This window comes from Pezoporus flaviventris, unplaced genomic scaffold (genome assembly GCF_033815535.1).
Source record: "Pezoporus flaviventris isolate CSIRO_AGI_PZ_B2104156 unplaced genomic scaffold, CSIRO_AGI_Pfla_v1 ptg000001l, whole genome shotgun sequence".
In the NCBI taxonomy this organism is placed as follows: Eukaryota; Metazoa; Chordata; class Aves; order Psittaciformes; family Psittacidae; genus Pezoporus; species Pezoporus flaviventris.
The window spans coordinates 54,560,536-54,585,639 of record NW_026892549.1 but is presented as its reverse complement, the minus strand read 5'-3'; the positions used below and the strand labels follow the sequence as shown (position 1 = coordinate 54,585,639).

Sequence of the window (25,104 nt, the reverse complement as noted above, 5' to 3'; positions counted from 1 at the left end):
GTGTAGCCATCCCAAAGCCAGGAGCTATCTAACAGATCCAAACCCACACGCCCCTCTAGCATACAGCCAAAACGCCCCTTCTTGACCACCAATCCAAGAGGACACAGGGTAAACCCAAACCGCCCTCCTGCCACGCAAGCCCCTGTGCAAACAGAAACCTTGTCTCGTGGGCTAAGGGACAGCAAACTGCTGGATGAGCCAAAAAAGAAAATGCCACTATTTGTGTTGATAATGTCCCTCCCATTGTCTGAAAGCACCAGCAGCCCTGTTCTCTTCACAGGCTGACAGGGCCACCTGCTTGCATGCAGCTCCTGCAGTAGCACAAAACACCCTGCTTCCCAAATGCTGCTCCTAATGTGTAGGGACCAGAATACACAATTGCTCTCCAACACTGGATAAATATGCAGAGCTCAGTTAAATTTTTAATTTTCACATACTTTAATCATCCCCAAAGCCCACCTTAGCTGCACAGACCTGTACTCTTTGTACAACTTTTATTCTCACAAAGGTGTGTATTTTCGTAACGATAGTGCTCATGTACCACTTAACAGTATATTTTCATCTGGCCCCAGCCACACTTCTGCACAGTAATTTATTACTGCTTGTCAGTAGCTGCTACTAAGAGTAATACATATACTGGCTTTGTTCAGTGTGTTTAGTATTTCTTGCTTGACTCTTTCTCACACAGAAAATACTGCCCAAGCCCACAGAGATTCAGAAATCAAAGCAGCCAAGTTTCTGGGCCTTGCAGTTGCACTTGTTTTGCACATCCCAGCTTCTTGTCTACAAGATCTAGAAACTTCCATGCATTTATTCTTTTTTTAAATGAAAGTGGAGAGCCGAATGCAGTTAGCCTGCTCAGGAAGCTTCCAAGTGTGCTGTGACTACCTACATGAACAATGAAAACCATGAAAGATGTATGTGGGGATGTCTTAGGGGTCTGCCCATGCTGGTTTTATTGCTTAAAGGCCCGATTAAACCCCATATACCAGGCCCCACTACTCCAGATGCACATCCCTGACATGTTACATGTTACACAAATGTAACCAAGTCCCAGCCAGCTGGACCTGAAACCTGCAAAATATTTGCTGTTTTGTTGGGCAATGCTACTGGCTGGGAATGGCAGCATTGAGTGCATGCTGCTGAAGTGACAGGACAAGCATGGAGAAACCTTGTGTAAACACTGGCATGGTGAATCAAGCATGGAATAGTTTGAGTTGTAACGGACTTCAGAGCAAATCCAGTTCCAACCCCAGCCATGGGCAGGGACACCTTCTACTAGATCAGGTTGCTCCAAGCTGTGTCCAGCCTGGCCTTGAACACTGCCAGGGATGGGGCAGTCACAGCTTCTCTGGGCAACCTGTGAAGGGCAGGGGTTGTGTCGCAAATTAACTCCAGAGCTCTCTCCAGCTGTCCCACTGCTGCAGTTTAACCCTGTTGGACAGTGGCACAGCAGAGATTTTAACCAGCAGTGTTAAAACCAACATGTTCTGTCAGCATTACCTGCCAACCACAAGCTAAAACGAAAACAAGAAACTCCTCTGCAAAGAGTTCCAGAAAATTTGGAGGCTTGTGGGGGACAAAAGCTCCTCCCATTAACCCATTTACATAGGAAAATAAAAAATAAAGGGAAGAGAAGCCCCTTTTACTATTTGAAAGCTTAATTTTTTACCTCGGACTTGGTAAACAAGTGTTTTGCCTTTATCCCTGCTCATCAGTAGGTTGTAAGCTCTCCAAGTGGATTTTCCACAGATGAAATTCCAAGAATAATTTCTGTGAAAAACTATCCTTAATGCAACGAGGCATTGCCTCACCTGCACCTCACTTTCACCAGCGGAGTAAGCTGGGCTTCCTGTCGCTGAAGAGGCCCGCAAAAGAACTTGTATCATGACTTCAAGGTGCTTGTACCGCGCTTGTAGCCCGCACCCTGTCCCAACGGGGACCTAGTGCCCAGGGGCACAGCCATGGGCAGCCCGGGCAGGGAAGAGAGAGGGCTGCCCTCCAGCGTTCCCCGCCATGGAGAGCCCCCCCTCCTCACCACAGCTCCGCCTTCCCGCCAGCGCCTTTCCCTTACGCCCAAAGCTCACATGGGGCACTCGCAGCCTGCCCGATCACCACAAAGTGCTCCGCACATCCCCCGCCACCTCCCTTCTACTCCCCGCCCCATCCGGGACCAGCCCACCCAGTGCTCCCGCCCCCCGGTGCAGCGGGCACCCAAATCCCGCCGGGCCGCCGCCGTTCGGTCTTCTCTCCACCGCCGCCAGCGCGCTCCCACCGACGGCGCCATGGCTGCCCGGCAGCAGCTCGGTAACGCGGGGCCGGCGAGGCCTTGGCTGCCCAGGGTGAACCGCGAACGCCCGCCCGCTGCACTTGGAGCAGCTGGGGAGGGTTGGGGGTGAGGGGAAGCTGCTCTCCAGCTGGGCCGAGATGTAATCCCCCGAGTTAGCTAAACAGGGTAGCTCCGGAAGGCGAGGGGCGGCCGGGTGCCGCTCGTCTGGGAGTGGGTTTGCCGCTTCTAACCCGGTAGTTCCTGTGCCCTGAGGGGTTGGGGGCCGCTCGTTTCCCTTTTGGGTGGTTGGTTATACCTTGCCTTGGGTCGGAGCTGGTCGGCGGCCGCCGCTGTGTGGGGAGGAGGCGGCCGGCTGTGAGGGACCAGCTTCCCGCGCTTTCGCCCTGAGGCAGGATGCGAGGACGGCTGTGCTGCCTGCCCTCGTCTGTGGAAGGGGCTTCTCCGCTGTGGTGTGTGAGGGGCTGGAGGTCAGCTCCTTATTCCCAGTACCTCACATCGGAGAAGATTCCCAAGTTACAGGGCTTGCAAAGGCTTCTGACTCTTAATCCTGTTGTTTTCTTTCTCTGCTCCACGTTTAAACCCACAATATTTGTGCCTTTCCCACCTGTTAGCTTTGCTCAGTGTTTCTGATAAGACCAGCCTGGTAGAATTTGCAAAGAGTCTGAATGCTCTTGGCCTGGGTTTGATTGCCTCTGGAGGAACAGCCAAATCCCTGAGAGATGCTGGCTTGCCTGTCAGGTACAGACATTTTCCTATACATCTCCACTAAATATGCTCATTTTGGTCCTCAGGTTGCTTAAATTTTCTCCCATTTGCAAGGAAAACTGCTCTGAAAGCAAGTCTTCCCTTCCCCCCCAAAAAAACCACACTTTCCTAAGGCAAACTTCAGCACCACCTTGACCAGCAAGGTTGACCTTGGTTGACTGAGGCCAAAGAGTGTTACTGTACAGGACAGCACACAGAGAGCTATTGGGCGATGGTGCCTTGTCTGTCTTGAGCTGCCTTTTTTCCCTATGAGAAGGTCAGTTCTCTTGACATTCATAATCTGCCCCTAGTGCTGCTCTTAAGGTCATGGTGAACTTTGCCTGGTTGTTGGACAGGACTGACGTGTTAGGAGTATGTTGAAACTCACTGGAGCTTCAACATTTGTTACAAAATAATTTACAATTTCTTACAAAATAATGATTTGTTACATAACATTTTCCCAGCACCATGGTCAACTTTTTGGGTAGAGCCTTCAAGTGTTGTGCACCCACTGTTGCAGAAAGGGCATGTTTTGGTCCATGATTCTGAGGAAATTTGTTCTAGTTTCTTCCTTGCTGTGATTTAAAAAACAGCTCCAACCAAACTTGCTTATGTCTCTCCAACTTCTTTGCTTGGCTGTGCTATCAGTGAAGCCTGAAGCAAAGAATGGTCACATTTGCTCTTCCCTTTCCAATTTGTTGTTCCTTTACCATCATGAACAGTCACAGGGAGCGGTGAAACTTTAATGCTTTGGCTAAGCTGGAAAGCAGAGTACTGATGTACTGCATCTTCTAATTTTCTCTGTAAACCATGTTGAGTTGGGATTTGCTTATCCGGGGTGTTTCAGTGTATTTGAGAAATTACTGCTTAGTTTAGTGTGACCCATTAACTTTATTTCCATTTATGGGAAAAGCAGTTGTTGCCCCTTTGGCATGAGGTGTGTGTATGTAGTGAAACCTATGCAATTTTTTTGTTTCGGTCACTATTAGAAAGCTGTCTTCTGTCAGATGTAGCTTTTGCACAAGACCAACATTTGTGAAAAGTAAGAGAGCATGAAACCAACATTTTGGCTTCTATACCTAGAAGCATTTAACAAGCTAGTTGACAGATGCCAGCCATAATAAAAACAATCAGATGTGTCTTAATGCCTCATCTCGGAGCTAGTTCCCAGCCTTCTGCATGAAGGAAGCATCATAGCCTATCACTCAGCACAGGTTTTTCCTAGCAGTTTAGGAACCTTCCATATGTTGTGTTCTTAACAAGGTACAAAATAATGAAGTTTAAAGGAATCATGCATTTGTTTTCTCTCTAAACTCCCCCTGTCATTGATGGAAAGCTGGTGATTTATCTTTTTTTCACAAATAGACCAAAAGAAAGTTAGGTTTATTTCACCTCCTTACGGCCTTCAAAACTCCTAGCTTTTAAATCTCCTTCCAGTAAAACCAACATTGCCAGTAGATCTAGATTACTGTCCCAATGGGAATAATAACCATTCAACCTATAGATAAAGTCAGAATGGCACATGTATTATCATGCTATGTTTTCTCATTGTGCAGAGATGTTTCAGACTTGACAGGGTTCCCTGAGATGTTAGGTGGACGTGTGAAAACCCTTCATCCTGCAGTTCATGCTGGTATGTTGCTGCTAATCTCTTTTTTTCAGTCTAAAAGAGAATTGAGGGTGGGAAGAAGGGGCTGACAGATGTCTTTATTTTTTAAGGTCTGTGTGGAATAATAACAGATTTGCTCTAGGGGCAGAAGAAGAGGTGAAAAGCACTAGGTAAAGAAGTGCACAGTGGCTGAATTACTTCCTCTGTTGCTATGCTGGCATCTATGCAGTTAGCAGATCTTTTTCTCCCTAGGGCTATAAGTAACAGGGCTTCTCTGTAAATGCCTTTGCACGTTCTTTGCAGAGTCAGTTTCAGAGCTGTTTGTGCAGAGAGCTCCATGGAATTTAACCTGTGGATGAATCTGGTGTGCAGCATAAGGAACATGATAGCATAGTCTTTACTCGGTGATTTCTGCATGCTGTAATACTTCTTATTCCTAGGCAGTTTGGGTTTACCCTGTGTCCTCTCTTGGATAGATGGAGGGGCTGAGGACTGTTGTCTGAGCTAGAATCAGAAAATTTGCGATAGAAAATCTCTGAGGAAAAGCACAGTCTGAAGGAAGGTGTTGAATTAAATAAATGATTATGATTTAATTATTTTTCAGTTAAGATACACTGTTTTTTGTAACTAGGCATCTTGGCTCGCAATATTCCAGAAGATAATGCTGATATGAACAAACAGGATTTCAGCCTTGTAAGGTAAATACTGGGGGACATCATGCAATCAATTAGTAATCAAAAATGAGCACTGGAAACTAGTCAGCGCCACTGAAAGGGAGCAGAAGGGATTTAATATCCACACACCAGAAGATCTGTAGTCTCCTTTTTCTCTGTCAGAAGATGCAGACTGGTTTGGATTGGAAGGGACCTTTAAGCTCATCCAGTTCCAACCCACTGCCACGGACAGGGACACCTTCCACCAGACCAGGTTGCTCCAAGCCCCATCCAGCCTGGCCTTGATGCCAGGGATGGGGACACCTTCTCTGGGCAGCCTGTACCAGTGTCTCACCACCCTCATAAGGAAAAAATTCTTCCTAATAGCTAATCTGAATATACCCTCTTTCATCTTAAAACCATTCCCCATTGTCCTGTCTCTACAGACCCTTGTCAAAAGCCCTTCTCCAGATTTTTTGTTGGCCCCTTTAGGCACTGGAGCTGCTCTGAGACCTTCCTAGAGCCTTTTTTTCTCCAGGCTGAACAAGCCCAGCTCTCTCAGCCTGTCTCCAGAGCAGAGGTGCTCCAGCCCTCTGATAATTTTTATGGCCTTCAACACTTGTAGTAAGAGAGTGTGAAATGTCCCTGCCCATGGCAGGGGGGTTGGAACTAGATGATCTTAAGGTCCTTTCCACCCTTAACTATTCTATGATTCTAAAACTAAAACAAGAAAGTTATACTCTGGTTTCCACAGGCAGCAGAGATTTTAATTTCTTCTGGTTATCTGGGAATGTTGGCACTACATCTGGTCAAGGTTGAATCATATTACACTTCTTGCATGGTTCATTTCAGTACTTTTGGAGCTGGTGCATCTCCCCTCAACTTGGCTCTGGGTGCATGACAATTCCTGGTTTTGAAATACTAGCTTAGTAAATATACCCTTTGATATTTGCATAATGTTTGCTGAGTTTCAACATGTAAATGAAGAGTAGACAGGAAAAGACAGCCAGGAACATGCAGCATTTGTACAAACAGAAAACACACAGATGACAGGAAGCTTACTTTCCAAGAGCCATTGTGGGAGCAAGTGATCAGAAGTGAGGAATTGAAGTAACAGTTTGTCCACTAACATACCAAAGATTTTCTTCTGGTTTTGTGAGAATTTGTTTGCTCAGTACACTCATGCAGGGAGGGTAGCTTGGGACTATTTTTAACTGCCTGGTTTCAACATCTAACTAGAAATTGTGAGTAACCAATTCTGTGCTGGTGGGTAGCTCCTGATTTAGAAACAGTAGCTGAAGGGAACATAGTAAAGGGTGGGAGGTATAGTTTGACTGTGGTGATTGGGCCAAAATGCATCTTTGCTTTTAAAATTACTTTTAAAAACTGACATGCCTCAGATGGATTTCCAGGCTGAATTTGAAACCTGAGCTTTAAAACCACAGGACAGCTCCGCAGCAGTAGCTCTTCAGAGTATGCTGCATGTTAAATCAGGCTCTGCTGGATTCCAGGGGGAGTAACATGCCTTTACATAAGTGACTTACAGTGCACTTGCATTTGAAGTAACAATTTGTATTTAGATTGTCTTATATAAAGCAGAAGGAGCTGATGCTCAGCCAGAGTGTTTTATGCATGGTTGCATAAAATTTACATTCCCAAATCAAGGTAGGAAACCTTGGTATTGGTTTATCTTGATTTCCATAGATGAAAGAATTAGCAGTGTTAAAGTCCACAGATGGTTGGCAACAGTTCAGGAGCATGAATGGATTGGGGTGGAACAGACAATAAAAGACACTATGAAATTTAGAGACATAGAGGGTTCTGAAAACCATACTGGAAGCTGATCATCCCTTGAGTTCATCACAGAGTGTGGAAACAAAGAAATATTGAAAGTTGGACATAAGTGTATGCATCACAGCAATTTGCTGCCAATAGTGCGCACGCATGGGAGTTCAGTACCTTCATATATTCAGATCAAGAGGGTAAACTAATTCACTTGGATGAAAAACATTGTGAAGGTCAAAAAATGTACCTCCATTCATTGCAGTTCATGTGTCACTGGTAGGATGGGACAGTGCAAGTTATTACTTCATGCTTTCTGGAATAGACTGCAGCTTCTTCCAGATCAGATGAAAAAACTAATTCCAGCAAGGTCCAGTCTTGTCTTGAGAGGGGAAAGTCAATTCTCCCTCTTGCTTTCATGTGATCCAGAGATTTTATGGGATCCAGGCTGTGCACTCAGGCTTCATATGCTGTTGGTATTTTAAAAGTCCACAAGGTGATACGTAGGTCATCTTCTACTCTAGGAAAAGTTGTGGAAAATGAGATTGTACTTTGTTTGCAATGGACCTTGCCCTGGGTGCTTACTCTCTTACAACAGTTCGTGGATGCCTATTTTCAGCACTGCTGAGAGTCCACTTTGAAGTCCTTTGAAGTGGCTCAAGTTGTACACCAAAGTTACTAAACATTTAAATACAGGCCCAGGTGTTTAAAGAAACTCTTAAAACCACAATTTACAGAAGATGGTTTATCTGTTGTAATATTGTTTAGTGCACACAGTTCAGCCAGATTTCATAATGCATTGTACCATCACTTGGCCTTTGGCTGAATGCTGCTGTCTCTTAAGTCTTTTGGAGAAAGAAGCCTTGGCTACAGTATTTTGTGCTGGTCCCTGATCTAAGAGAGAAACAAGACATAAACACACTATGGTAGCCTGTGAATGCTGAGCCCAGTTTGCAATTTTTATGTCTTCTTGAATAACCCTACTTTTTCTCTCAATTCTCAGAGTTGTAGTGTGTAACCTTTACCCCTTTGTGAAGACCGTATCTTCTCCAGGTGTAACTGTGCAAGAGGCAGTGGAAAAGATTGATATTGGTAAGTTAAAGGGAGAGCATATCTATTCTCCAGGCAGACCAGATGTTCTGGTCTCTTTAAGCGGTCTCTGTTGTTTCCTTTTTGTTTGGTATCCTTGCACACCCATAAAGGAAGTCTTCTAAGTTGCTCAGGAGTTGCAAGGGGCAGACTGAAAGCATAGTTGGGTAAACCTCATTGCTTTTAAGCAGATGTACAGTTAAAGTGGCAAGTGGCTGCTGCACAGGTTTGCAAGCCATGCAAGTCACGCATGCCCAGAAGCAGTGTGATGTACTGTAGAAGGCTCTGCTAGGAAAGGCCAGGTGGAGCATGCTTCCTACTAAACACAGAGAGCAGATTATACCTCTTTTGCAGCATCTGGCAGTGTAATAAAAATAAAAACCATGAGCTTTGGAGAGGAAAAGCTCTACCACTGAAAGAGCTTTGGGTATTGCTGAGAACTTCAGGAAGCTGTTACAAGGAAAGGGGTTGGTCTGCATATATGCAAGAGTAGTTGGGACCCGAGTTTGGAAGCATGGACACCTGTATCATCAGCAGTTTTGCTCTTTCTGCTAGTTATTAACCCCATAAGGCTTGCTGTTCCTTCAGTGCAGCAGCTCTAGTTGGCAGCTTGTCAACAGTACAGGCACGCTTCTGTACCATGAGGTTGGATTGAGATTGAATTTTCTTGGAGTAGTTTAGTCCAAATGATGCCCAGCAGAGCTCTCTATTAAATATTTTATGGAGTGATGTGTAGCAGTGCCAGCTTCTACTTTTCCTTTGCAACAGCCTAGTATCTCGTATGATTTAAACTGTTGTAATAGTTGTGCAGAGTCACATTTAAGGGGGAAGTGTGGCATTTTATTTTACACAGAGGACCTGGGCAGGAGTTGTTAATATTTGCAGAGAGCTCTGGGAACATCTGTTGCTTGGCAGCATAAAAGCAAATCTTCCTATAGAGCCCTCCTCAGCCCATTGTTGCAGAGGATGGTGCTTAAATGGCAAATGGAGATGAGCCATCTTCCTTAGGATGTGGTTGTGCTGCTTGAAGACATTCTTGCCCCAGCTGCTCAGTGCAGCCTGGGACCTGTTTCCTTCCTCTGTGTCTCCAGCTGCAGCTCTGCCTGTGTCTCCAAAGGCCAGTCACCAGTGGACAGAGTAAAACTCACCAGCCTTGTGCATTTTGAAGAGTACTGTTGCAGTCCCCTCTTGCTGGAGAGAGGGAGGCACATTCATCAGGCACAAATGATCCATTGGTGCATGTGCTTTCTTGGCCTCAGATGTGGCTGCTTTTGCTGTATCCAGAAGGGAAGTGCTTCATGCCTCCATTCCTCTCTTGCAGGAGGAGTTGCCTTGCTGCGGGCAGCTGCCAAGAACCACGCTCGTGTGACAGTTGTGTGTGACCCTGCAGACTACTCTGAAGTAGCAAAAGAGATGGCAACATCAGGGGACAAAGACACTTCCATGGAGACCAGACGTCGCCTTGCACTCAAGGTTTGTTTTATTTGCTTGCAGTGAAGGGCTAAGCCAGACTTGATTGCCTTTAAATACCAAATCCTTTTTAAGTTGACAAATGTTCCCCATTCTGTCCCCAGGCTTTCACCCACACTGCTCAATATGATGCAGCCATCTCTGACTACTTTAGGAAGGAGTACAGCAAGGGGGTGTCCCAGCTGCCCCTGAGGTATGGTATGAATCCTCACCAGAGTCCTGCGCAGCTCTACACAATGAGATCCAAACTTCCCATGACAGGTGAGGCCTAGGCCATGCTGGCCAAAAGGTAGCTCTGAGATAGCTAGGAAAGGAGGTGCTTGGGCATGTCTGCTCATTGTCTTTAAAACTGAAACATCACCTTGTACTTTAGTCCAAAGGATGGCAAGCAGTGCCTTAACAACTACTTTATTACTGGCACTAGCTTTGCAACGGAAAGGTGGAGTTGTGTGAGACAGGAAAGCCTGTCTGCGCAAGACTTGCTGTAGCTCTGCATTCCCTATTGGTGTAGGATGGTGTGTCCACACTGAAGACAATTGGAACAGATTTACGTAATGAACTTTCTGCTTTACATCAGATTCAGATTTAGTGAAGGAAAATCTCCTTATCCTTTTAAGATGCTTTGCTACTTCCTGTTTTTCTTACTTGTCTTCCCATTTTTTTTTTTGCCACCATTTACTCTGTCTAGAAACCAAGCTGTTTTCTCTAGGTTTGAATGGGGTTTGTTTTTTTTTTAATCTATTTATTTATTTGTTTATTTGATGGTTTTGAGGAGAGTTTTTTTTTAGGTTGGTGTTTTAAACTGCTGCTTCTGCTGGTGATGGCAGAGGGAAGGGGTACAAGTCTCACTCGCAAGAGTTTGAGACATGTCTGGTGTGTATCTGCTATTTTGTAGGGTGTGCCACCCATGACAGCATTGTTGCATTAAGGGATACCCGTGTTTTGGAGAGAAAGTCTGGCTGCTCTTGTTCTTGAGTTGCCATGTTGGTACAAGCAGTTCTTGCAGAGCCAGGGCAAAAGGTTTTGAGAATAGACTTTTAAATGGGCTTCATGCTTGGCATGTATTTCTGGTGAAAGGACCAGATCAAGCATTTTCATACAAACTTGCCCTAAATTTTAAGTGGTTCTGTTGACATCAGTTAGAGACAATGTCTGCTTAAAGATTAGTGCCAGACTACTTAGTTGAATCGGAGCCATAGTCACTATATGAAATTTATATACTAGATTTGTAAAGAAATCTACCCTGCTAGTGGATGTGGTTTTTGTATTCTTCCCTAACAACTCTGGCTATGCACCTTGATCAAAATCAAGCTCTGGCAGACTTCCACAGAAAGAGAGAGCTCTTCTTCCAAATGGCTGCCAGTTGAAGAACTCAAAGAACATAAGGGGGGATATTCTTTCTTTGTTCCCCTTTCACAAGAGCGAATGTGCATAGGGACAGTGTGTGTCTTGCTCCAAGGTCATATCAACAGCTTCAGTTAGGGAAGATAATTGTATTTGCATACATTTGTTCCCAGTCTCAAACCTGTGCGTTCCTTACAAGACACTGAGGCTTTTCAGGATTAACCAGTTGCTGAGGAGCTTGTTTAACAAGAACAATTCATAGCTATTTTGGTATCTGGGGGGAGAAATCTCTTCTGCTTGCTCTCCAGACTCTGGGGAGAGGGGTCTGCCTGCTTTAAAGCATCTATTTGTGTGCTGTGTTTGCAGTGGTGAATGGCTCTCCAGGGTTCATCAACCTGTGTGATGCTCTCAATGCCTGGCAGCTGGTGAAGGAACTCAAGCTGGCATTAGGCATTCCTGCTGCAGCCTCCTTCAAGCATGTCAGTCCTGCAGGTAGGGTGGCTTCATGTTGCCATGCTTTTCTCTTTGAAAATACTCCAGCTTTTGGCAGGCCCCGTCAGTGGTGTATCAGTGTCCTTTCGCCTGGCAGCCTCCAGGGAGGTCCCAGGACTGAGTGCCCTTCCTTGTGTTTCCCACTAGGTGCTGCTGTTGGAATACCCCTCAGCGAAGAGGAGGCGCAAGTCTGCATGGTGCACGACTTCCACAAGACTTTAACACCCTTGGCATCTGCCTATGCACGAAGCAGAGGTGAGAGGTCCAGGCATAAACTAGTGTGTCCAAGGAGCTGAGCTGAATTCTCAGCACATAAACAGCATGCTTAGCACGTGGCAGGCTCTTCCCTTTGCATTGGATTCCTCCTCTGTATGTTTTTTTTTCCATAAGGTTCTTACTGACTGAATTAAATGTCTATCAAGCATTGTTTTCCAAGTGAGCAGACCTGTTGTTTCAAAGAGGCCAAAAATAATTTTGGATTCTGTTCCTTGATGTATATAGAAGATGTGTAGATTTTATTTATTTAATTAAATATGTATATGCACACATATTTGTATAAATCTTTGAGGTTTTGGCTAAAGGATTTGGATAAACAGCTGTGCTGTTACCACACTCATCCTTACACTGCAGATGGGATGCTCAGGAGTACTTATTTGGAGTAGAAATGTTTCTGCCTGGTATTTGGTGGGTGCTTTTAATGCTTTTGTTCTTCAGCGCTCACAACTCACCCCCGCCCCCCCCCCCCCCCCCCAAAAATAGGTAAATAAAAATAGCTTTCTCAGCTGAGATACTTTGCTAATTCTCTCATTTTCCATGGCGTTCCTGGAAAATCTGCACAGATGAGAGATAACAAAGCAAACTTATTTGACAAGGGGCACATCGGCTTGAGTTCACTTTTTACCCTTTAAAGACCACCTTTGAATGTTGCACCCAGAAAGCCATTGCATGATTGATAGAAAAATAAACCTTTTGAATGGCAGGGACAGAAGAATTGTCCTTGCTAAGTAGCAGAGCATCTGTGGTGAGAGCTGAGTTTACCTTAGCTATGTCATTAAATATACAGAATGTCTATTAAAAAAAATCTTAGCTACTTTTCTGGCTCTGGTTTCTTACAGGAGAAGGCAGATGGGAGCATAGGCAGCTAAAAGCTTTCTTTTTTTTTCCAACTATCTCCCGTCTAAAATCTTTCTGCATGACTCTTGCCTTTCCTTGTCCTTTTGCCACCATGGCTACAGCATTGCTGTTTGTAGGGATGGAGGTAGTCATTACAGAGTTAGAGCTCTGACAAAGGCAGTAGAAAAGAAAGAATATCTGAACTGTGGGAATATTGAAGGGTGCATGTGTTTGAGGTAGGATTTTTCGTCCTTGTTGCTCTTACATGGTCTCTTATTTTTGCTGTAGGATTAAATTATTAGCTCTCATGGCAATGGACTGTGTTGTAGGAGCAGACTTTTCTTTGTGTTACGCTAGAGTTTGATAAGTTGCTGAAGATAGGATTTTTCAGGTGCTGACCGGATGTCTTCTTTTGGTGATTTCGTTGCCCTGTCTGACATCTGCGATGTGGCTACAGCCAAGATCATTTCCAGAGAGGTTAGTTAAACAGCAGCAAAGCCTTTGAGTGTAAAAATGAGAATTGCACTAGATGAAGTCATTGGTTTGTAACAGCCATTCTGTTTGAATTTGTTACATTTTACTCAAGACTGGTCTGTTTGTGCAAGTCTGTATCTGGAGGGCAGAATTTTGATGTACTTTTCTCCCTACCAGATTAAACCTGGATGTGTGCTAGAGCCTGTGAAACAGCAGTGCTTGAAATGCTGTTTTCAAGGAGGTGATTGGAAACCTCAGCTTCTGAGTAGGCCTCGGGAAATGAGCCCTGATTACTGTCACAAGTATATGACTGGTTAAAGGGCTGTAAGTAGAATAGGACTGGAGAGCTGATGGCAAGCCTCTTGCCCAAGGCAGGAATGTGGCTGTAAATTGCTGCCTGCCAGTTGATACAAGTTATGTGTAGGCTCAGCCACTTTCCAGGCTGTATTTTTTACTTCACTGGATTCAACGTGAACTCCGTAGCTTACTGCATTGCACAAGTCTCTAGTTTACATACAAAGTTAAACAAGGGAGTTCATGCTTTACCAAACACCTTCATCCCATTATATGTTGCTTACAGTGTTTTTTTGAGGGGGAAGTCACAATGAAAAGGGCTGTCTTGTACACTGGAGACTTACTTTCAAACAAATGACAGAGCACATTTGACTGGATTGTGAGGAAAACGTTTGGTATACTATTACTTAGAAACAAATAAAACCTCACCTACATTGTAGGATAAGAATGGGAAAGGTGTGTATCACTTCACGGAGCTGATGAATGGCAACTCTCCTCAATTTTAAGGCTGTTAACAGCTCTTAGGCCAATATTTTTGTCTCATTAGACTTGTCACTGTTGAAATAAAGATCTGGGTTTTTTTAAGTCATCTTTACTGTTAGGGCTTTAAAGTGGGGATGTTGTACATGAGTTTTCTTCCCCCCCCAAAGAGGAATATTAGTTATTAGTTCCATTCTGCTGAAGTGATGGTGGCTATTTTTTACTAACTCCTGCCAAGAGCTTACTGCACTCCACTGTTTCCACTTTCCAGAATTGAAACCAAAGTTGTTATGGTGCCTCTGTTATAGGGTACATACAGACCCAAAGAGGTGTGCCTTCAGTGCTTTTCTGGAAATGGCACGTGGAGCTTTCGGTATTAGCCCCTCTTTTTTTCACACGGAAGCTGAAATCTGTGTGTTACAGGTGTCTGATGGTGTGGTAGCTCCTGGCTATGAGGAAGAATCTCTCAAAATCCTTTCCAAAAAGAAGAATGGTGGTTACTGTGTCCTTCAGGTTTGTATTCCTGCTCCACTATAACCCTGTACCTGCTTTTCACAGAAGTTAGTGTCCAAATAGCTGGGAGGGCTGGTCCAGGTCCCTCTACAGTGCCTGGAAGTGTTTCCTTTGGGTCTTTGGGGATTCCTGTATGAGCTGGAATTCCACCAGCAATGCTGTAGTCATGTCATTATAAAATTACTCCCCTCTATGACTGTAATGCCTTCCTTGGCTTTCACAGTGATGTGGATTTAAAGTAATTGAGTCTGTGACCAGCCAGAGTACTTCAAAGAGATAGAATTTCTGTGCTCTCTTTGCCAGCTTTCCTCTCACTTCTCCTGAATTTGTTTTCTCTCTGAATTCTTTGTATCTAAGATACAGTGTCGCAGTGATGTTGTGAGTCTTATCAGTGGGGGAACTCTTGTCTGGGCATGGGGTGTTTATAGGGCAGTCTACACGACAGTCAGTGATGAAGATAGCAGCACAGGGAGAGATTGGACCTGGGATGATGCACCTTTACATATTTCTCAACAAGCATCCTGGTTGAAGTATTACTATAGTGTGGTCAAGTCAGTATCAGGTTGCCTTCATAGTTTCTGCAGTGATTGTTAGGACTTCAAAATCATCCAGTTTTGGTGAACATGACTAATGGATTACAGAATGCTCTCAACAGCCAGACACGTCCTATTTCTGCCTGACTCTGAGAGACAAATGAGCAGAGAACTTTGCTATAGTGCTACAAAAAGAAAATCCAAGGCTTAGCTGAAGCTTCAATTGTAGTGTTACTACCAGGGGAGCTGTAGAAGATGGCTCAGGAGCTTCAGGCAAGAAGGAATGAAATGGCAGACAATCTTGGTAGATGATTGCTTCCTGAATTCAATTAGCTTTGCAAGGATGAGGTTGTACTGGTTAACCATGTATCTTCAGGGCCTGTCTGCAGAGGGATGCTAAGAAAAGTTGGTCAGAACAAATGTAAATAGGTTAAGGAAACCTCATTCAGAGGTGATAGCCTTAATCCAGTTTACTTCATGTCTCAATAACCTGAGGCTACCAAAATTCTAAATAAGCCCATGCATGGTAGACCTGAATGCAGTTTGTAACAGTTCCATTTAACTTTACCCCTTACACTGCTACATGCTTGTTCAGAGATGTGCCCCAAGAGAGTGCATTTCTGGAAATAAGCACAATCTCTTTTCCCTTGAATGTCGAAGAGGGTTGGGAGTTGTACCTTGTGGCATGTGTGAAAGAACTCAAAAATATTTCTACTTTCCTGTGCAAGACTGCAAGACTCTCTTTGTGTGGATGTCTTCCCCTTTCTGTGCCAGCCTAGAAGAGTTTGTAGATTTTATGGCTTGCAATATGAACATTTGTATATAAACATCTCTACTGCATTACCTCTCTTCACCCTGTACGTGTCACTTTGTGCTGTTGGGACCTTGCTGCTCCAGTTGCTTCTAATTACTTCTGATGGTTTGACATTGCTTTCCATGAGTGCATTTTAACTGAAGCTGTTAGTGGATGTAGGCTTTTAATTGCTCTAAGAGCGTTTTATTGGCCTCTCCTTTGGCTTGTAGATGGATCCCCATTACGAGCCAGACGACAATGAGATTCGAACTCTTTATGGCTTGCACCTCATGCAGAAGAGGAACAATGCAGTCATCGACCGGTTCTTGTTCAAGAACATTGTTACAAAGAACAAAAATGTAAGTGTCAGGAGATGAATGAGCTTAAATCCTGGTAGAATGGGCTGGTGTGCTTTCGTGGAAGAAGTCAGCAGTGGTTTGTTTTAAGAGCTCTTAAAATATTTTAATGAAATTTAATTGGCTTTTAAATTGTTTTGACAGTGCAGCAAATTTCTGGGCCAAATATACTTGTGTAAATCAGAGTAGTTTGCCTTTGGTTTGATTCCTTGCATAAATAAGAGGAGCTGAACCTTGCCTTTTATCTCTGACTAGCAAAATACTTGTATTTCTTACAAGTAAGAAGCTACCATGTGTGATTCCTTATGGTGAGACAGCCATATGCTAGGGATCTCTTGTGATCTCATTCTGACCCACTGTTTAGTTCTTCTTTTTGTGTTCAATGTGTTGTGTAAACCCTGGCCTTCCTAATACTGGTCACATCATCAGGAAGTTATCAGTTGTTTCTTTGTCTTTGATCTTGTTATCATTAAAAGACAGATGTTAATGAGCACGTGATTAATCCTGGGCTCAGAAGCAAGTTCAGGCATTGAGGTAATAAAAATAAGCATAGTAAATTAGTAATGGAACAGACTTAATAATACTTCATGAAGATGCTGAGCTCTACTGTTTTGTGGTGGTGTAGTGTGTACTTCAGCATGGGCTTAGCTTTTTACCTATAAGCATATCTGATGTCAGTGAGTGAGTACAGAAGACTTCGCAGGCTTAATACCAGTGATGGAGCCCTCTTGACCTGGTAAGGTTGAGTCATAGAATCAGCTAGGTTGGAAAAGACCTTTTAAGATCATCAGCTATTACCCCAGGACTGCCAAGACCATCATTAATCCCTATGAGCTATGAGATCAGCTGCCAAACCAATCGTTTACTGTTTTTAATCTAAACAAAATTTGCTGGTAATTGAAAACAGGATCTTTTTAGTTACCTTGTTTTCGCTGTCCATGCTACAGTACTTGTGATGGCTCTGGGGGCTTGCAAATCTCTGGCACATGGCCAGTCATGGTTGTTGACAACAGTGTTTTGTTTCAGCTGCCCGAGTCTGCTGTCCGAGACCTGATTGTTGCCAGCATTGCTGTTAAATACACCCAGTCCAACTCTGTTTGCTACGCCAAGGATGGGCAGGTAACTGAATCAGGCAGCTCTCTGGAGTGTGGTTGCACAGCCAAGCTGGTCAGATAACACTTTTGCCAGGTTTGAGTTCTAAAATCATTTAGCATACAGGAAGCTATTAAACAAGTACAGATGAACTGCCCTAGACAGCATCATACAGGGTGGTAGCTAAACATTTGTTTCTCAAGAGGCTGCTTCAGAACCTTGGTGTCCTTTATTCATGGTAGTGACTGGGCTGATTCTTTCAGGGATAGGGCTGGAAAAGCCTTTATGTGCTTCTGCAAGTCTGGCCTTGAGTCATTTCTTTTTAACTACTTTGTGCTTTTATATAATTTTTTGAGGGCATGTGCATATGTTGTTGTCTATATAGAGCCTTAGGAAATGACAGGAGTTTTCACAGCTGGATTCTCACTGTCTGAATGGCTCTTAGTTTGATTTGTCACTTCTTATGTAAGAAAGATGGGGTCTGTTTTATTTTTACCCCTTCGGGGCATTGGAAATCTTCTTTTCTCTCTGATTTAAAAACTTATGATAAATAGGATTTATGGGGCATTATGAAATGTGTAGTTGAGATCTGAATTGAGATTTGAGTTGAGACTCTTGAGTCTTAAAAAAAAAACCTAAAATCAGTTAACAAATCAGTTGTCCTAAAGTTGTTGTAAAGATATTACAAAATGTCTTTTTGCCCAGCCGCCTGTTCTCATAATGCTGTTCTTTAGCTGATTCTCTGCTTTCCATGGTAACTTTTCCATGGGCCTGCATTATTTTTTAAAAGTACAGAATTCAAGCCAAAGAATGTTTTTGGTGTTAGGCTTTGGTACATCATAAATCAGCAAAATGGATCGAACAGTGTTCCCTGCAGGTGCAGCCTGTGAGTGAGCTGCAGTGCTGTCCTTTTTGCGTTGGTACCCATCTGCATTTGTCAGGTTGTTGTTACAGCCTGGAAACGTTGCAGTGCTGTCTCACAGCTCTTCCTGGGGTCATATGTTGCATGGTTCTTGAAAATAAACATGTCTCTGGAGATCTGGCATTTTTCTTCTATTCAGATTTGGGATTTTTTTCCCCCTTGCTTTTAAATGGTTCTCTCTACTCAAGAGTGTCAGTTCTCATAGCCCCAGAACAAAGGTGTCACTATCTTTGCTCCTTTTCCCTCATTAGAGCAGCAATTTCCCCAGTGCTTTTGCAAGTCTGGACAGAACATGGTGCTGCAGATATTACTGAAATGTGTATGGTAATGTGTGTACCGTATGGAAGGGAGAAGGCATGAGGGAGGAGTGAAAAGCAGTGTGGGCAGGCATGGATTTAACTAGTTGGGCTTCAGTGCTGTTGTGCATATTTGCAGGCATACATTTTAATCGAATACACATGTGCATTGTCTTGGTTTGCTGTATGTGTGACAGGGAAGGTCATGATGAGAGCTCTGTGTGCTGCAGCAAGAAACAAGTGATTTTTTTTTTTTACCAGTAAAGGTCAGCAGCCATTCCAATCACTTACTCAAGGAGGTGGTGAATCTGCACTGGGGTCTTCAAGTCTAAGCTTGACGTCTTCCCAGAGAGAGTCATTACAGTCCAAATGCAGAAAAAGCAGTGGCACATGCTACAGGTAGTGATGGAGGAGCTCAAATGGGAGCTCCCTTCTGGTTTTAACATCTCCAAAAGCTTCCTGAGACTGTTAAGAGCCCTGTTCTTAATGTATAAATGGGGAAAGAAATAAGGTACATGGAAACCCAGTCTTACTAAGTGGTTAGCTTAGATCCATATTGGTAATGCTGTGCAGAGCTAACTGCTGGTTGTATCATTTACCGAGACATAAGTTGTGCACAGGGATATTTGGATGCAAACCGATAGCATGATCACCAGGGATGGAAAGTAACTTCCAGAGTGTTACACTTAAAGCTTTTCCAGGATCTGACTTTGTTGGGGTTACATGAGCCAAGCCTGGGAAGTCTAGCTTTCCTTAACTGCTTTTGTTTTTCCAGGGGTTATTTCAGCCTCCCAGCATCCCCATTGCCAAGCAAAACTCTTGTGTGTCACACACCCAGAATGCTTTTGACAGCTTTGTTGGGTTTTGAGTGGATTGACAGCTCCAGCAAGGGCTGGTGCTGGTGTTAATAAGTTCTAGGAAAGCTTTTGTGGACTTGAGTGGCACTTAATTTGCAGGAAGCCAGCAGTCACTAATTGCACATGTTTTGTCTGACTTTCAGCACCCACAAAGCCAGTCTGTAACATGTTGATTTACCATTTTCTAATGATATAATCAGGTTTCAAAGTATCAATTGAGAATTCTTCTCTTTCTGTATTCTCTGCACAGTAGGATTAAACAAACCTGTTAATTTACCTTCCTGTTTTCCACCAGTGGTGCAGATATTTGTCAGTAATGTCACTGTTCTGTCTTCCCAGTTGTGAAGTCTTTCATTTGATCTTTGTAATACCAAATGTATTTAGGGGTTTTATTTTCACATTCAGGGTAAATCTTTTGAGTAAATCCAGGCCAATCTGGATCATTTTGCAACGATCCTTTGGGCATTATCCATCTTGTCTGCTTTTGCACAGTATTCCAACTATGGGGCATGTTTGGCTGTTCTGTGAGACGAAGTGTTTCGGTGAAGTAGTTCTCAGTTTTCACCCAAGCTTTTCTTTATGAAGTGATTTTTTTTTTTTTTTTTTTTTTTTCTCGGCCTGTATTCTTGTCTCCTGCTACTCCTCACACTTACTAGGCCCTGCTTAAGCACTTCTTGATTCCCAGGACATTAAAGTCTGAAAAAAAACATAATTTTTGTGTGGAAAATAGGCAGAAAATTGAAGGGGAAGGATTCCTTTGTGGAAGATTTTGAGTTTTCAGCTATGGTTTTGTATGGTGAAAGGCCAACATTTGAGGAAGGGAGAGAGATTTTCACTTCACATGAAATGAAAAAGGCAGAGAACAGGTACATTCAGACAGTGTGAGGAGAGATTCAGATACAAGTCTAGTTTGCATTGAGCAGAAGCTCAGACTTCTGATTTCTTCTGTCTAGACCAGAAATTCCAGACTACACTGAGGAAATGTTCCCCAGCATGCTGTGTTGCATCAGAACACCTTTTCTACACAAAAAGGATTTCACTTCCTCTGAATCAGCATTTTCCAGTGAAAAGCATCTTATTCTCCTAGGCTGTAGCTGTGAACATACTTCTAGGACAATGTGGGTTTATCAGAAGGAGGCACAGAGAAGCAGCTTTTGTATTCTCTTGCCCATTAAGCCATTACAAAGTCAGTTCTGTGTGGTGCAGGTAATATCTCTGTAGATTTGGGGGTGCCTATGAATCGTTTGCAGGATGCATCACTTCAGTTGAAGTACAAAGTTCCTGCCATTTTGGAGTTGTTGAACATGAGCCAAGTTGTTAAGCATCTCTTGACAGTTTTTAAAAATGTAACATATTTTGAGTAGCTCAGAGAGAAAAGGAAAACACTCTTGTTGAGGAGAGTGCTGACAGGTAGGAGAGCTGTACCTCTGATGTGTGCCCATGGATGAGCTGTGTGTGGCTGGTGCTGCATTGGCCTGGAAACTTTTTCTGCACACCATTGCCCTTGTTGGCTGAAGGCCAGGGCTTGTAGCAGATGAGCCAGTCCATCACAGGAGTGCAAGGCCACAGCTCACAAGTACATGATGAAGATGAGGCACCATTCTGGCACAGGACATTGCACTTCTGGCACATGACATCACATGAAACTTGGGAATGTTTCATGGTATTTTGATCCCTGCTACCAGCAGCCTGTCCAGTACTCTTCACCATCTGCATCTTCAGCTACACATTTCTGCCTTGGCCCAGTCTGGCTTGCTAGGCCCACTCTTAGGGGCTGAGTGATGCCTAAAGGTGTGCAGTGTATGACAATTTTAAGCCCTCTCCTTTGTCCAGGGTAAGAGGCTACACCTGTTTGGAAGAAATGATGTGCCTACATGCAGCTGGTGTGCATCCTGTGAGATGCAGGGCCTCTTGTGCATTTGAGGGTTAAACAAGTTGGACATGAGAGCAGAGGTTGGACATCAGGAGTGTTTGTAGAGGGGAAGGTGTCACTAAGCCATGGGAAAATTTGCATCTATTTTGTATTTATGATAATACTAATGTCCTTGTGGGTATGTTAAGCACCAATGACTTCAGTTACAGCTGAGCAAATGATACTAGATAGGAGCCCAAGTCTCTGATTTGCTCCTTGGGATACTAGTATCCAGCAGCATGTTTTACAGTTCTGGTAAGAGGTGAAGTCACTGTCTCGATGAATGAGAAGACAAATGATTCATTCCTTTGAGGGCACCCTTTGACTTACAGCTTTACCATCTGTTTCAGTCTGAGCTGGAAAATCTGAGGCATTGGCCAGAACTGCTAGTAGCCTCAACACAGTATCCCTGGAGCAATCCCCATGCAAAGAGTCTGGTGAACAGTTTCGCTATGGCTTCGCAGCAGGAGGAAATTACAGGAGAGACTTGTTTTCTGTCAGATCCGTGGTTTGAAATGGCAGGAACTGCCTTTGGAAAGCAGGACCCACAGCTCTGAAAGCCATGGAGAAAAGTTACCAGCCTGAGTTTGACAGCTGTGATGGCCAGGTTTGGGGTCTGGCCTTTGTGTGCCTGGCATATGGTCATGGCAGGGGCAAAGCTGAGGGACAGCAGGCAGTCTGGAGCCCAAGAGACCTCAGCTCAATCCCTTGGACTTGTCAGTTGTGAGTGCAGGCAGACCACATCTGTAAGGGGTTGTTCTACCAGTGTCCATAACCAAGATGTCTCCAGCTACACGCAGTGTCAGCACCTAAGATGTGCCTTTGTCTCTGAGGGGACACAAGAGTTTGTTTGCAGTGTGTATTGAATTGTGACAAATGGCTTGCAGTGACCTGACTGCTGGACTCCCAAGAGTTTCTATGTGCTTTAACCTGTAGGGTACATGAAAAAATGACGGAGGTTGAATGTGCCTGAGAACTCCTAGGAAAGCGGTCTCATAAAAGCAAATTGAAACTAAGCAAATGCCATATTTTCACAGCACCTACTAGGAGGAAATAGAAAAAACACCATTTGTGTTTAGCTTCTGGAAGCACTGGGTCTGATATCAAATACAAGTGCCATTAAATAAGGTTAGCTGCAGCTATTCTAAAAGCCCCAAACTCTTGGGCACATGGCAGAGTAGGAAATGTGTTGGTAGCTCCAGCACCTTGACAATTCATGCAATGCAATGGTTCTACTGACCAGCCTCCCCCACTGAGCAGTGGATTTAGTCTCTTATGGACAGAAAAACTGTGCTGTAATCCACTACATCCCACAGCTGATCTCTTCAAGCTGTGTATGCCTGGCCTATAAGGAAAGATGATGGTGGTTGGGTGACCTGGGCTCAGACTTTAATCCTCCTGCCATTTCTTCTAGCAGTCACATTTGTTTCTGCAACTGACAGGGTTTTGTTTTGCTTGAAACAAAAGCTGTAATTGTATCTCTCTCCTGAGGTGAACAGTTTGACTCTGATGGCTGGGGCTGTGTTGTTTAGAAGGATGAAAGAATGTGGTGGCTTTCAGCTCAGCAGAGCCCTGAAGTGAGAGTGCAGAGAGCTGACCCTGTCACTGCTTTACAGCAGAGGGGATGCAGGTATTTCCCTGGTTTACCTCACTAATCACCTACATTCCTGCTCTGCTTCAGTGAGGAGCAGCTGATTTTTGGGAGGCCTTTCCTTATTGCTTGGCTGAAACTGCAGCTCTGATTGTGGTCCCTGTGCAACAAGGTGTGACTGTGCTTTGTCCCTCTCTACTGCAGGTCATAGGTATCGGAGCGGGCCAGCAGTCCCGGATCCACTGCACGCGGCTGGCTGGGGACAAGGCAAACAACTGGTGGCTGCGGCACCACCCACGGGTGCTCTCCATGAAGTTCAAATCGGGTGTGAAGAGAGCAGAGGTCTCCAATGCCATTGATCAGTATGTCACTGGGACTATTGGTGAGGTAAGGGCTGGCTGAGGGGTTTTCCTGGAGATTCCAGCTTCTTTGTCCTTAAGTAGTAGTGGCTTGAGTTTTGCGGGTTTGGGTAACAGACGATCCCAGAGATCAAGTGGCCAGGGCCCAGGATGGTGACTTCCCTAATGGTGCAGTGGCAAAGTGCCCCTGTGATACTGCACCCACTGCTCCAGGTGCTGGAACCCGCCCTGCGCTTTGGTGTGCAGCATAGTTTCATCTGATAATTCCCTCCAGCAGTAAGGAAAAGTTAAAGCTACAGTTAATGTCAGTGGCACCTTCTCACCTGGTGCTGTTTGCTTGTGTGGCATTTCTGGGTTCTCAGAATCTCTCTGACCTCCCAGTTACAAGCAATAGTGAGGCAAGAAAATAGTATGTCCTTTTTAAGTATTGAAAGCCAGGAGTGGGATTTGGCACCTGGTGATTCATCAATAAGGGGTTAAGAACTGCTGTTCAGAAGGTGAATCATAAACCAGGCTGCTGTTTGTCATGTGTTAAGTCATCTGCCAGATCCCATTTGAGTGTGCTGGCATTTACTTTGAGCGTTCTGCAGGTAGGCCAAGCAGAGCATCTTGGAATTAAAGGGAAAAGAGAAAGAATCCCTCAAACCCTGGGATGAGGAGAGGGAAGGAAAGGAGATAAAAGGATGCAAAAAGAGCTGATGTTAGTAATATGTCCCCACCACTACTTGGGATTTTAAATCCCTGGGGGTGACATTCCCAGCAGCAGGGCTGTGTGAGCAGAAAGCCCTGCTGAGCTTCAGACTGATGCCACCACTCATTCTGGCAGGGGACTGCTGGGAGACCCATGTTTTGGCACTGAGCTGGCTTTTTTCTCTCCCAGGGTGAAGACCTGGTGAAGTGGCAGGCACTGTTCGAAGAGGTGCCTGCACACTTAACAGAAGTGGATAAGAAGCAGTGGATTGCCAGGCTGAGTGGTGTGTCCCTCAGCTCCGATGCCTTCTTCCCCTTCAGGGATAACGTTGACAGAGCTAAGCGGGTAAGATGGTGGCAGGGTGACTGCAAGGAAATGCTTACACAGGCTAGGCTTTCTGTTTTAAGTTTGTGTGGACTGCTGAGGAATGTCTGCTCTGCACTGTTAGTTGGAGTAGTGCATCCTGGGAAGGATGCCTCTCATGGTTACTGGTCTCATGTGGATAGTCATTATCCAGTCATTGCTCAGTTTGTTGATTTGAAATGAATAGAGGATTAAAGTTGATTAAACCATGCAAGAATAACAGACAAGGCCTATTCCTTCCAGAGGAACTGTTTTATTCTTCTGAACTGTGGAGAGAGCTGACTCCTCACATGAGGAACTCCCCTGTGAATGTCTTTGGGCAATGGAAGCTTTTGTTTGTTTATTGATTGGTATCTAGGGATGTGAATGAAGGACTGGGGCTGCCAGCTCCTTTTCAGGGGGATTTTGGTTTTCCATGCTCTAATCCTTCCACTTCTCTCTGTTTTTGTTCAGAGTGGAGTACAGTTCATCGCTGCCCCATCTGGCTCGGCTGCAGACGAAGTTGTGATTGAAGCTTGCAATGAGCTGGGGATAACCCTGATTCACACTAACCTCCGGCTGTTTCATCACTGAGTTTGCTGTGAGATGTTGTGGGCCCTCTTTGGTCACAGTCTCACCAGTAGCAGTGGCTGGAATATCACCAATTTAATTGGCAGGCACTCACAGCCTGTGTTTAGCAAGTGTTTGTAGGGTCTGTAAATGAGTCTTTCCCTGTGTTAGCAGAGAGTAAAGGCACAAGAAGTTGACCTCCAATGTACAAAACAAGTGTTTTGCAAATAAACATACGGTTCTTAGCTAGGTGAAGTCTGTACTCTTGTGTCATCCAAATACCTTGTCCTCAGGAAAACAGGTTTATCTTTGCGGTACATTTTACAGTGCAGACTTTACAACTTCATTAGAAGGCTTATGGAATGGTATGAAAGCCGGGCTCAGGCCCAACTTCTTAATGAACTGATAAGAATCTGTGTTGTAAACTGAACTGAGCTGCTTTT

The 25,104-nt window shown here is 44.4% G+C and overlaps 2 protein-coding genes across 2 annotated transcripts in view; both read left to right on the top strand.

Annotated features, from left to right (window-relative positions):
- Positions 1 to 2,156: 2,156 nt before the first annotated feature.
- On the top strand, positions 2,157 to 24,910 carry ATIC (5-aminoimidazole-4-carboxamide ribonucleotide formyltransferase/IMP cyclohydrolase). Its single transcript, XM_061458504.1, has 16 exons — positions 2,157 to 2,307; positions 2,902 to 3,028; positions 4,591 to 4,667; positions 5,275 to 5,341; positions 8,082 to 8,170; positions 9,489 to 9,640; positions 9,742 to 9,898; positions 11,348 to 11,473; positions 11,621 to 11,728; positions 12,978 to 13,063; positions 14,258 to 14,347; positions 15,904 to 16,032; positions 17,056 to 17,148; positions 22,904 to 23,086; positions 23,939 to 24,094; positions 24,566 to 24,910. The coding sequence occupies exons 1-16, from the start codon at positions 2,286 to 2,288 to the stop codon at positions 24,683 to 24,685; spliced, it is 1,782 nt and encodes a 593-aa protein (XP_061314488.1). The 5' UTR covers positions 2,157 to 2,285; the 3' UTR covers positions 24,686 to 24,910.
- UBE2F (ubiquitin conjugating enzyme E2 F (putative)) overlaps positions 19,466 to 25,104 on the top strand; it is a 358,305-nt gene continuing 352,666 nt past the window's right edge. The window contains exon 1 of the mRNA XM_061458733.1: positions 19,466 to 19,476. The gene's annotated coding sequence lies outside the window, so the exon portion shown is untranslated. The remainder of the gene's footprint in view (positions 19,477 to 25,104) is intronic.

Coding starts and splice junctions, on each gene's coding strand:
- ATIC (XM_061458504.1), top strand. CDS start 2,286: ATGGCTGCCCGGCAGCAGCTCG. Junction 9,899..11,347: donor ATCCAAACTTCCCATGACAG/GTGAGGCCTAGG, acceptor CTGTGTTTGCAG/TGGTGAATGGCTCTCCAGGG. Junction 11,474..11,620: donor CAAGCATGTCAGTCCTGCAG/GTAGGGTGGCTT, acceptor GTTTCCCACTAG/GTGCTGCTGTTGGAATACCC.